Source organism: Tamandua tetradactyla, chromosome 8, assembly GCF_023851605.1.
Source record: "Tamandua tetradactyla isolate mTamTet1 chromosome 8, mTamTet1.pri, whole genome shotgun sequence".
Classification (NCBI taxonomy): Eukaryota; Metazoa; Chordata; class Mammalia; order Pilosa; family Myrmecophagidae; genus Tamandua; species Tamandua tetradactyla.
This window is the reverse complement of record NC_135334.1, coordinates 25,446,390-25,460,320: the sequence shown is the minus strand read 5'-3', so window position 1 is coordinate 25,460,320 and position 13,931 is coordinate 25,446,390. Positions and strand designations below refer to the sequence as shown.

At 37.9% G+C, this 13,931-nt stretch overlaps 1 protein-coding gene across 8 annotated transcripts in view; it reads right to left on the bottom strand.

The window, feature by feature from the left end:
• CADM1 (cell adhesion molecule 1) overlaps nt 1-13,931 on the bottom strand; it is a 360,723-nt gene that overhangs the window by 309,203 nt on the left and 37,589 nt on the right. The window contains exon 1 of one of the 8 annotated variants that reach the window (XM_077112839.1): nt 11,841-12,368. The exons of the other annotated variants lie outside the window; for them this stretch is intronic. Coding sequence (XP_076968954.1) covers nt 11,841-11,925 — 85 coding nt within the window. The 5' untranslated portion in view covers nt 11,926-12,368. Of the gene's footprint in view, nt 1-11,840; nt 12,369-13,931 lie in introns of those variants that run through there. 8 annotated transcript variants of the gene reach the window in all.

The following is a 13,931-nucleotide window of genomic DNA, read 5'->3' as shown; positions in this document are numbered from 1 at the left end:
ATTCACACACGAGAGAGTGGTCGGTGAGCTCAACAAGCAAAAAAATCTAGTTTCTAAAACACCGAACGAAGCTTTGGAGCCAGGTAGTGACTACAAGAGTGTTCAAGGAGGACAAACGCATCAGTAACACACGGGATGGCAAGGGGGTGTTGGGGGTGAAAGCCTAAGGGGATAAGAGCCGACCCAGAGCAACGGCAATGGAAGGCTGGGTGTAAGGAATGTTCTGTTAGAAAGGCACCTGCACAGGAACCATGGGTAGCAGATGATGTCTGCAGATTTTCAGGCCTGGGGGCCCGCCTAAGAGAATAATGGTGAGCTGCGAAAGGAGAAAGGGAATTAATGTCAACTGGTTTAGGGGCCTGCTTTTTATTTATTTATTTATTTTTGGCATGAGCAGCTCTGGGAATCAAACCTGAGTCTCAGGCATGGCAGGCGGGAATTCTGTCACTGAGCCACCATTGCATTGTCCGGGGGCCTGCATTTGACGGTGGTTACAGTGGCAGCAATTCCAATTTGGGGCTTTAGGGTTTTGTTCTGGTTGGTTGGTTGCTTGTTTTATTTATTTATTTATATGGGAGGTGAGATGGGGGATGGGTAGAGATAAGTTCTGTTTTAAACAAGAGTTTGAGGGCAAAGTGGGACTCTAAGAGGTAGTAAGAACAGAAAGCAGTGGACAAAATAGTTCAGGGAAGAAGAAAAAAATGTCAGGCTGAAGAGAAAAGAAACACTTGAAGCTATGGGAACAAATGAGATCTTGTATACCAAACAGGATCCGTGGAAAAAGAGAAGAAAATGGAGGAGGACAAAACATTGGGAAACATTTAGCAGCTAGGAAGTGGAAAAAGAACCAGTACATGTTGCCGAAAAATTCATCCAAAAAGCTAGAAAGAGGCAGTGCTGCAGAAGAGAAATGGAGGAATTTTTTGAAGGAATTTTTAACTCCATTTGGACTTAAAAGTTCTAAATACTGTACGGCATGCAAGGAAGACGATGCTCAACTAAGATCCACTGATCCTTGGTGACCTTCAACAAGAATCATTTCAGTACAGTGGAGGGGACAGAAGTTACACTGCAAAACCTACCTCAAAAAGCTGCTAGCTTCAGCTGGACCAATCAATGGCTGAAGAACAGCAGAGAAAGGCAAAAGTGAAACCAGCAAGGAACAGCCTTGCATATCACCACCATCAGGCAGCTAAATGTGAGCAGCAGTTATCCCTTAGTCCTCCCACTCAAGAGCATGACACCCCCTCCACTGAACCACCCAATTTAGGTTTGCAGGCCACCGTGACCTGTGCTCAGCAAGGTGTACCGACATCAGCAGCAGCCTCTGCTGACAAGTGCCACATTTCATCTCATACAGAATTAAAACAGATAACACCAGAGCAAAGCCCCATGAACCTATTAAATATTCTACAAGTAATTTATTTTTGATGTGGAGGAGGGAGAGGGAGGAAAGTAAGAGAAGTTAGAAACCCATCAATACATTACGTTGAAAAGTATCTTGAGTATCAATGAGGTAGGGGTTATAATCATAACAAGACCCAATCACTCTGTTATGGTACAGCCAGGGAGTATATTTCTCTGCCTTTAAGGCAAGGAAGATTTAAGAAAGGCCCTTTGAGTTTGTGGTCAGTTTATCTGGCTAGCACCTAGATCTTTCTTTGCTAAAGGGTCCACGTAGTGAGGAAGTGGGGGAAAGGGTGAAAAGGGGAGAAGGAGGAAGGGGGACAAAGCAGGGGAACACTGGGGAAGGGTGTTGTGATGGGGAGGGAAGGGAAAGAATAACCTGACACAAAAAGTTCATATTAACCCATAAAGCAGGCATTAGAGATAGCTGTCAGTTGTGGCTTTACTTCAGAATAGGCTCTTTACCCTTTTGACATGGATCCCGTCAGAAAAAAATAGACTCAAAATATTGCCCGTAATTTCAGGGGATTCACGGATCTCCTGAGGGATCCCACAGACCCCACGTGGGAGCCTCCCCTGTGCTTTACCTCATCAAACTTACTTTTTTCAACAACATCACACTTCTCACCACAACCCTTGAAGCAACAATTCTATTTCTGCCTCAGTTTACTGACATCTGTCTTTCGGGGGAGGAGGGGGGGTTGGGAGGCAGGCGACGACTTAACTTCCAATGTCAACATTATTTACAATATTTACATTTCCTAGCCTAAGTAATTTCTTAACATGCCAGGAGACTTTTCTAGTTAAAAAAAATTCAAAGCAAAAAATGATGTCACTGTCAGAATTACTTTTTACCTTTTTACTTTTAAACACAGCCAACAAAAGAACTTCAAATGTGAATGGGGTATATATGTACATTCATTTATCAATCGTATTATAGGAAACTTAATGAAGATCTGCTTTCCTTTACTTTATAAGAACTCAGGTATCTGAAGTTTCACTGCCACTGAGTACTCTATGAAAGGTTATGTTTTTATAATGGAAAAATTCTCATTGACCCACTGGGATTTCTACTTCCTCACTCATCAATTAAAATCATCAGCAAATTTCATCTTGCTTTAAGAAGTGCAGATAAGCATTTTAAAATTGCCAACATACAAAGAAGATTAATACACTGAAGTTATCACTTCCACAGGTCATCTCCCAATCTGCATCTGAAGCTTGAAAACAAAAAGCTTTGGGGAGAGAAGGGGGGAGCCAAAGTTTCTATAGAAAGAGTTTCCTGGCTCCCAGGTGTGAGTTAATTTTTCCCCCTTTCTAGTTCAATCATTATTTGCAAAGAACGCTCTGTTATCCATAAATCCTTAAAAGCCTTCTAGATGAATCATCTCCAACTCAGACTTCCCACAGCCTTGTTTGCTCAACTTTGCTAACAGAAACTCTAGGCAATCTGCATCCATTCCCTTTTCCTTTACATTGAATCAATTAGCAATGTTAAATATTTAACACAATAGCCTTATTTCACTGAACAAAACAACTCACAAGCAGCCTAGTAGTGGCTGTGCAAGATAGGAAAGGGACAAGGCGCGTAGAAAACTGAATAAAGAGAAAGTATGTTTTAGGTGAATGTAAGTTTTCAAAAGTATAAAAATCTACTCACAATTCACTGAAGATAGATTGCTTATTTCTTTACTTCTACTGACAGGTCCTGAATCTTTATAGAGAACATTAAATTAAAGTGCATAATGGGTTTATGCAGTGTAGTGCACATTTGAGACATTAGTCATGTCCCTTAAGCATTTTCTCATTTTCTAAGCCTGACTTACTTCTGTTTCCCCATTGATGAGGGAAGCCCCTACCAACCCACAAACCACATCTGTAGTCTAGTGTGCCATTTTTTCACATTTGGTGTCGTCAACAGAAGCTGTGACCTGCACTCACGGCCCTACAGATTATTACATTTGCAACATAGTTTACAGGAAACAGTGAAAAGCTAATGGGGTCCTTCAAGTGGGAAGTTTTGTTTTGTTTTTCCCTCTTTCCTCTAAACAACACACTGTGGCATTAAGAGGGAAGAAAATAAATCCCTTATAGCTTCTTGCAGAATCTGACTGAATAAATGAACAGGACAATTTCTACTCAAGCTCACAGGTCAACTTCATATGTAATACAACCACCTTAGAACCAACAACACTAGATCACTTGGGGATGTCCTTTTTTTGGTCCTGAACGTTCGAAGCCGATGTCGGCATACTTTACCAATCTCCTAATCTGGTGCTCTACTCTAAAGTGAATACCAGGAGGCACTCCTGCCTATAGAGCCTACAATGTCACAGTGTCAGGCTGACCCAGTCAAATGTTATTTTAAACATACACAAACTGTACAGCTGCTTATCGGGGCATCTAGGCAAATCTGACGCTAATGAGGAACTTGAGAAGAACTGGTTGCATGCCATGTAGTTAGCTTTCATTAGCATTATACAAACGCCTGCATCATATTGTTTTTATGGTGAAATAATTAGAACCCTTGATCTCTGCCTGGGAGTGCTACTTTCTCTGTGTACTGTGTCAAGCCTGAAGGAACAAGGCACTTTGATGGGCACTGAAGAGAAAAATAAAATTACTGCAGCAGGCTTCCTCCAATAACCTACTGCTTTGGGACAATGTCTCATATCCAAGATCATATCCTCAACAGGAACTTTTTAATAGTTCCAGATAGCTATGCGCTGAATAACCAGAGAGGTTTTTAACAAAACTTAAAATCAGCACACATAAGAAGTTCAGTTAAAATCTGTCCTAGTTTGCTAGCTGTTGGTATGCAATACACCAGAGATGGATTGGCTTTCAATAAAAGGGGATTTATTTAGTTGATGTATAGCTCTTCAGAGGAAAGGCAGCTAACTTCCATCTGAGGTTCTTTCTTGCGTGGGAAGGCACAGGGTGATCTCTGCTGGCCTTCTCTTCAGGCCTTATGGGTTCCAACTACTTTCCCTGGGGTGATTCCTTTCTGCATCTCCAAAGACCTGGGCTGAGCTGTGAGTGCTGAGATGAAGTATGCTGAGCTGCTTGAGCTGTGCTATGTTGAGCTCTCTTATTTAAGCATCAGCCAATTAAACCAAACATCATTCATTGCAGCAGGCACACCTCCTAGCCGACTGCAGAAGTAATCAGCAACAGATGAGGTTCACATGCCCATTGGCTCATGTCCACAGCAATAGAACTAGGCACTTTCACCTAGCCAAGCTGACACCTGAATCTAACTACCACAATATCTTAGCACATAAAGCCCATAACCTTTTCCTTAAGTATCTGAAAGGAGGAAACAGGTTTACTCTGGTTACAACAGTTAATATTTACAGAGCCCTTATCAAGTAAGTGCCTGGTCTTATACCAAATACTTTATAGATACAGATATGGATAAATCGAAATTCCCACAACCTCATGAAGTAGGTATTATCACCATTTTACACATTAGAAAACTGGGACTCATACAGATTAACTTACTTGCCCAAAGTCACACACTTGGTATGGGAACAGGTGAGATTTGAACCCCAAAAGTCTTCCTATAGAATCTGCCTTCTTTACCGGTACACTTGCCTCCTGTATTTGACACCCATAGATTTTTCTTTTTCCAAGTGGTCAATTTTTTATCAAAGAGCCTCTATAATTTTTTACAACTATGAAAAGTAGAACGAATGCTATAAATTTTAACCTGGAAACTTAGAATACATTTGCTGAGATTTTTCTTGATATTCTGATGAGCACATTAGCCTTAATTCTAAAACACGCTTCTGCTAGACTGGGTAGCAAGTAATTTACTGTCTTCCTTTGCAGAGGGGGCAGCAGAGGGGGGCAGCTGAGTCCACCTTATCAATCCAATCGTTTTATGGAACTCCAGCAATACAACCATAGCTTTCAGAAAATAGGCATTTAATCACACAGGTAATTAATGATTTATATGTTATGCATTCTTTAACAAAAATGTTAAGAGCCAAAGAAGCTATGAAAATGCCCCCATCATTTCCCCCATCCTATTGCACTTCCAAATACCAGAACCATAATTATTGGTAGCACTCTAAGCCTGAATGGTTCCTGGTCCACTAGAGTGAATGAAGGCAGAACCAGTTTGACATTTCTTGCTGACTGTGATTAGCGCATCTTTTAATGAAGCTCGCTTCAAATCATTTTAAATCCATTTGCTCATGTCAACATCAATGTACTCAGCATTATCTACCAATTAGTAAACAGGAAAATATTCTTTAGATTATCTGAAATCTCAGTAAAATATTCAGCATGCCATTCATTTACCATAAACTGCCCTGTAAAAACAAATTAGTGAAACCAGCTGTCACAGGACAACATAAACATCCATTAATACACCCCAACTACTTCAGTCTCTGGCAAGTGTTTTCAAGAAAGAAAAAATGCAGAGGAATTATAAATCAACAAGAGTTTCAGATGCTTAACACGCCTTCATAACAACATACCTGCACCAATATTGAGCTTGGACATTTACTTTCCCTATGTGTGAGATCAAACTTACGCTGGGAAGAAAGGGGTTAAATGAAATACTTTTGACAATTCTTTCAATGAGGAGCTCAAGTCTTTGTGGTGCAGTAAGTCTAGAAGGCCAAAAGAGTTCTAACATATGCCATGCTTCATAAAGATAAGAAATGTCAAAGAGCATGAAAACTGACCGAATATGAATATCAGTACAAATATGCAAGGGAGCAATTAATTCAACTGCAAGATTCAGATTTTGCATAATGCACTTATGTACACAAAAGAAAGCACCTCCCAAACTTACAGCAATGTTGTGAGCACATCACTTACCAGCCAACATTGACTCGTCACTTCCACAAATCAGCCCAACAAAATTCTATATGGCAATATTTCAATAGCCTCCTTCCACTTAGGACCCTTTCAGTATTTTTCAATTTAATGTATTGGTTATAAATAAACTGCACCAGCACCTGTTAAGAGGAATTAAAAAATGCTTTTATATTATGAGAGACCGGGTGAGTGCTTGTTCTCTGACGAACACACTCATGATATGCAGAAGATGCTTGTAGTGGAGGAGCAGTATTCTTCAACAATGACTTCGATTTAAGAATCTAAATTAGGCCTCAGTCACTGATGACTACTTCGACCTTCTAAAAGATACGGAACACTTCAGAGTGGGTACCTAACACAAACGCTGTCAATCACAGAATGGAATAAGCTTCAATTCACAGACCCAACTTACCGAAGGGAGAAAGGCTTGAGGGTGCAAGCCTGCTCTTTCCTTACAAAAGCATGATCCCAAAATGATGGACAGTAGCACCAAATCCAGTACAAAAGGTGCCTGCAGTTTCACGTAATGTTTCCTAAATGCTCATGGGGCCACCCAACCATGAAGAAGCTCGATTTCTATGGCATTTCACCTGCTTTGAGATTTGCTGGGCAGATGAAGACTTAAAGAAATAAATACACTCTAAAATAGGCAGCCTGTCACCAAGTCAGTCCCAAAGGGGAGGGAAAAGGGTTAGGCATGGAAAAGAGAAGAATGGTTAACAGGGACCACTTGAGCCAACAGCCTCCTAATGTGCTGAAATTTACTGAAACAAGGAAAGAAATGTAAAATACTCTCATTCTTTTAAGAATTAAGGAGTTCATAGGCACACTAGGGTTTCCTCCTTACTCCACAGCAAGCCAAAGCAAACACATAAGGACCTTCAAATAAAAGAAAAAGAAAATCAAAGCAGTCTAAAACAATTTCAAAATCACAAAACCAATCACATCCATACATCCTCCAGAGAGAAGTCATACACTCATCATAAGTTTACACTTCTCAACATTAATTATTAAGGAAAGCTTTTCATCTTGATTATAGCCATTAATAAATTAAAAGCAAATCTACTTCTATAAGTATTTAATTTCATAACCAGGTAATACACTCTTAGCCTGTGGCTTTCATATAAAGAGTCTTTATAACACAAAAGCATACTGTACATGGTATCCACGAGAAAGAGAAATACAAAGTTTAAGAATAATTTATAATTCCCTACTTCAATTTGCCAGAATTTTTTTAATTTTCGATAGGCTGTCCACATTTTGCAAAACAGATACACACTTACATAAAAAAAAATTCAAGCCCATGCAGAAAATTACAGAAAAGAAAGACTCTAAACACTATAATGTTAGTCTTGCATTGCCAGCATCACATTATATGAAATGAGAAAACAAGCACTGGGAAGAAAAAGGTTGAAGACAGCCAGATTTGGTGCCTTCTCCACAGTAATGAAGGTACTCCTAAAATAGGTGATTTGCTAAATCCAGAAGAAAAGAAAAGACAAAATTTATGAATAGGATATTTTGCTTCACTTATAAAAATCCTAAAAGAAAGACTACAATTTCCAAAAAAAAAAAGCAATTAACAACTCTGTTATCATTGGAAATGACTATGTTACTTTATATTTACGGGGGTGTTAGGGTGGGTGGTGTGGGTGTTTTCAGTAGACAGGCAAAAATGATTGCAGTTATGGCTGGTGGAGTATTTTATTATAGTTCTTATTACAGGTTTTGAATTTGTAGAATCATATAGGTGCTCCAAATTTCCACTCATTCCAGGGTCAATGTAAATCGACATAAGTTTAAAGGAAAAGTCAGAATAGGACATGATTCCTAAAATGCAAAATATACATTCTACCCTATTAGAAGCCCACTTAAGAATTAAACATTTTTGTCAGAAGCAACTCTTATGGCAGCCCTGATTTCCACTTATATAATTATAATTATGCCTAAGTACAATCACTTACTTTTCAAATAAGCCTCTTGGACCACTCTGTTCTAACAGCAATAACAGCTAACACTTTCATAGGGCTTATTTTGTCCCAAACACTGTCCTAATCGTTCTACATTCTGATTTGTCTAAGGTCACAAAGAAAAGAAGTAGCAGAGCCAGGATTTGAACTCAAATTATCCTAATCCTGGACAACATAAATAAATCACATAAATAAATTTTGGGAGACACTGCTTTTGGATGACATGTTGTATCCACGTATCAATGCATGAACAAGTGGAACTTTTAAACATAACAATATCATTCCCAACTCCCAAAGTTTTTATTTTTCCTTCTGGTTCCATGACCATGGACAAGTCATTAATTTCTCTGAGCATCAGTCTTTTAACCATCAAAAATGAAAAAAAAAATTGCTTCCTCGCATAATATTGTGAGATATGATACAAGACACGTTAAAGTACTTTGCAAACTATAATGGACTAGAGAAATGTTACTTGCTATTATAATGATTAAACTTTTCATGTCATCTCTCTTTCTCTGTGTTAGAGCTCTGGACAGTTCCATTAATTAGATGTGTTAGGAAAAGAATGAAACTTGAATAAAGAACCACATACCAGAGTAGTTTGAAACTGTCTTCAAATAATACTGATTAAACTAGCCATTGACAATGAAACAACATTCTTGGTAGGGCATTGTGTCAAAAAAAATCCATTTTAGCTTGCCTAACTTATTCTACTAGAAAAAATATATAAAAACCTTTCAGATACTATTAAAAAGTTAGCTATCATCTATTAAAACTAAAGTTGAATAGAAAAATTTTAAGAAATGCAATAGATGTGTCAAAAAAATCAAGGAATATTTCTTATCATTCATTAATGATTATAAAGCACTAACACTTCAAGCCCTGTACAAATTAGGATGATTGCACAGACCAGTACGAAAAATTGTTATATATATCAATCAATGTGTGTACTAAGGGCTTACTATGCAGAGAATAGAACTGCTTCTGTGGGATAATATTTAAAAACAAAATGTTCAGTCCAGTGGAGTTAATAATGAAAGGCAGCATTTACAGAGTATCCAGTGTGGGTCAGGCATTGTACAAGGACATTACCTGCCAAATCTCACTTAATCTTTGCAATACAACAATCATATGAAGTAGGCAATGTTGTCCCAATTTTTCAGATGAAGAAATTAAGAACAAACAGGTAAGTCAATCACTGTAAGAGGTAAAAGACCCAGAAGCCACACCAGAACCCACTTTCTGCAGCACATGTTCTTTCCTCACGTGGTCCAGAGTGTCCCAAACTTTTCAACCAGGATACCCTCTAACATCAGGGGAAAGGGAATTAATAAACACCCTAGCTGACCCAAAACGTAGCCAAAGATGTCTGCATATAGATATCCCTAACCTAGAAATTCATGCATATTTTGCTTTCTATTCTATTCTTTTGATATTTTTAGAATTCATTTTTTCTCAAATCTTCTATGAAAATGACGTACCAGAAATATGTAACAACTATATCCTGTGCCAGTCTGAATAAATACATTACACATCCTACCCATTGAAAGGACAGAATATACATTTGGCAATCAACCAAAGCCTTGACAGAGTAACATGATCAACAAGGAGAATTGAGCACAGTGTAAATCTCAAGGAAGTGAATTTTGAGCTTGACTTTTCAAATGAAAAATTAGAAATGGCTAAGGAAGGGAGAAGTCTATATTCAAAATGAAAGTGAAAAGATACAGTGCTCAGAAACGAAAGCAGGCTAAAAGTAAAGGTGTTTTAGTTTGTTAAGCTTTCAGAATGCAATATACCAGAAATGTGACAGCTTTTAGAAAGGGGATTTAATAAGTTACAAGTCTACAGTTCTAAGCCTATGAAAATGTCCAAACTAAGGCATCTAGGGAAAGATACCTTAATTTAAAGAAGGCCGATGGGTCTGGAACCGCTGTACCAGCTGGGAAGGCACGTGACTGGCATCTGCTGGTCGCATGCTCCTGGGCTCCTTTGCTTTCAGCCTCTACTCCTGTGGGGGTTCCTCACTCTATTTCTCCAGGATTGGCTTTCATCTCTTGGCTTCCTTTGGCTCTCTCCGGGTTTTGGCTTGCTTAATATCTCATGGGAAGGCACGTAGCAAAGTGTGTTGGGCTCCAAGCATCTCCAAATATCCATGTCTCTGTTCTCTGAAGCAAATGTTCTCCAAAGGTCTCTGTTGGATCTGTGGTTTCTGCGGTTTCTCCAAAATGTTTTACCTTTTAAAGACTCTAATAAACGAATCAAGACCCACCTGTTATGGGTGGAGTCACATCACCATCTAATCAAAAGGTCACACCCACAATTGGGTGTGCCACATCTCTGTGGAGATAATCTAGTCAAAGGTGTCTGCCCTACGGTATTAAATAAGGATTAAAAAAGAAAGCTGCCCCACAAGATTGGATCAGAAAAAAAAACATGGCTTATATGGAGTACATAATAGCTCCAAACCAGCACAAAAAGGTAAGACTACTGAGCAATTGGGACCCAAGGATTTATGTAGACCAGTGTTTCTCAAACATTAACACACACCAGAATCACCAGGGGGGCTTATTATACACAGATCGCTGGGCCTCACCCCCAGAGTTTCTGATTCCGTAGGTGTAAGGTAGGCCTGGGAATCTGCATTTGTAACAAGTTTCCAGGTGATGCTGGCACTGCAGGCCTGGGCACCATCTGGGGAAGAGGTCATCCCAGAGTTTCAGGAGAACAGAGGAGAAAGGGACCATGACTGCTGGAGTAGAGGGTCTCAATGCTGAAATAGTAGTTGAGCAATGTCTTGGCATTTGATCTGCAGATACATTGGGGGAGAAAAGGAGCATTCTGGGTGGAATAAGTAGCTAGAACAACGGAAATAAAACAAAAGATTTGGTTTGGCATGAATTGGGTTACTTTTCAGGAAGCAGTGAGGCGCTGAACTAAGGTGATGGTTGAAAATCAAGGGAGAAGGTAAAGGGGCTGGGAAGCAAAGGCATGAGAAGACCTGGATCCAAACCAACTGTGGAGAAGCCATCAGCAGAACGTGACTACAGATTTTACCACACCAGGACCTGAGAGAGAGAGGTCAAAAATGATTCTGAAGTGCCAAAAGGCAAATATATGTGAAATGCTGATTTCTATAAACTGATTTCTGTCTTGTAGAAAATAAAGGGAAACTTAGGGATGTAGGCTTATTTGTAAGGGTGAGGAGAAACTGAGTTCAGTTTTGTGTACGTTATCAGTATCAAAAGCCCATCCTAGTAGTTGTCTCCTATAGTTAAGTAAACGTCAGAATCTATAAAGCAAAAGTAAGTTTAAAAATAGGATGTAGATGGGGTTTTAGAGTCATTTGCCTTCTGAAGAAAGTTCAAACTATGTGATAAAATGGGTTCTCACAAGGAAGAGTATATATAAAAACAGTGCTTAGGCTGAAGACATTAGAGATGCCATCAAATATATATACATATGTATGTGCGTGTGTATATACATATGTCTAGTTATTACAAATCAATGCATAGCTGTAGTTTTTAACAATCAGAAGTTAAGTAAATATGAAATATTTAAAAATCCCCCACTTTGCCAATATTGAAATGTTAATTTATTATTCACTGCCACATAGCATTACTCTCTCACCTTTTATCAAGTTCCTTGCATAAGCCATCTGGACGCAAATTGCTGGTAGCCCATCTGTGTTCTCACATTCACATATCTGAAACATTCTTTTCTTGCCACACAAGGAACATATATTTTTATTGCTCCTTTAAAATAAAGGAAAATGACATATACACATGGCTATGCTGGATTTAGAAAGCAATATTATACCTTGTTAAAGGTAAAACTAATTATGTCTGATAATTAATAGCCTAACTGAATGAGATCTATTTTTCACATCAACACTTCCAAAATCATGCTGCTTAAACATTTCCTTTAAACTAACAATTTCAAACAGGAGAAAAATAACGAAGACAAAGACAGCTGCCAATGTAACTTCTGAGCCTAGCATGGGTTTTGGAGTCGGAGAGTCCTAGTTTGAGTAACTTCAGTCATTTGCTAGCCAAATCACCTGAGACAAGTTACTGAATTTGACTATTTGAGCACCACCTCAATTGACAAAAGAATAAACAAGTAGATTAATTAAACAGAAAGACATACCAAAAATAGAACCACACAAATATGGTCAACTGATTTTTGACAAAGATACAAAGGGAATTCAAAGGAGAAAGGACAGTCTTTTCAACAAATTGTTCTGACACATGTAGACATTTATATGAAAAAAAAGGCTTCAATCTATACCTAATATGTTATATAAAAATTAACATGTATCACAGTCCCAAAATTGTTCTGAAACATGTAGACATTTATATGAAAAAAAAAGGCTTCAATCTATACCTAATACGTTATACAAAGTATCACAGACCCAACTGTAAAATGTAAAACTATCAAACATTTAGAAGAAAACTTAGGAGAAAATCTCCATGACCAGGGGCTAGGCAATGAGTTCTTAGTTATCTCACCAAAAACACAATCCGTAAATGATGAAATTGATAAACTGAACTTCACCAAACTTAAAAACTTTTGCTCTGCAGAAGGCACTATATTAAGAGAATAAAAACACAAGCTACAGGCTGTGACAAAATATTTGCAAATCACACATCTGATAAAGTACTTATATCCAGACTACATAAAGAACTCTTAATACTCAACATTTTAAAAATTACTTTTTTCAAAAAAGGGCAAAAAATTCAACACACAAAACAACACACACTATTCAACAAATGGCAAATTAGTACATAAAAAGATCTCAATGTCATTAGTCATTAAGAAAATATAAATTAGAATCAGAATGTGGTACTCATATATATATACCTATTAGAACGGCTAAAATTAAAAATCAAACACACCTCCATACAGGCAATAGTAAGTGCTGATTGAGGATACGGAACAATAGGAACTCACACACTGCTGGTGAAAATGCAAATTTGTACAGTCACTATGGAAAAAAATTTGGCAATTTCTTAAACGTTCAAGCATACATTTACTGTATGACCTGGCAGTCCTACTAAGTATTTACCCAAGAGAAGTAAAAACTTAAGTCCACAAAAAAACCTGCACATGAATATTTATAGTTGCAATACCCATGTCCCAAAAAAATGGAAATGGCCTAAATATCCTTCAGTGGATGAATGCGTAACTGTTGCATCCATACAATGGAATACTACTTAGCAATAAAAAGAAATAAACTACTGACATATGCAACTTTGAGTTTAGTTTATGTAAATTTAAAAACAAATTTTTTTTTAAAAATCAATGAAATGAAATGATCACTACAGAAAAGTACTTATCTCAGAATTGTGAGGATGTAATGAGATGATAAATATACTATGCACAGCACAGTCCATAGAGTAAACATTCAGTAACTTTTTAAAATTATCATGGTATGATCCTGGTCTCAATATTTAACATACAATCCACTTTCAAATCAAATCAATATATTTATCAAGTACCAGTTAAGTCTTGGGACAAGGGTTAGCTTCTACCGTAAACACAACACATATATACTGTCTCTACTCTCAAGAGTCTCAAGAACATAACATGGCTCTGGTTATATAATAATCTAAAAACTAAGGTTAAAATTCAGTTATATGCCTGATGAGCTGGAGACCTAGGTTTGATTCTCGAAGCCTGCCCATGCCAAGAAAGAAAAAAAAAAGAAAAAATCAGTTA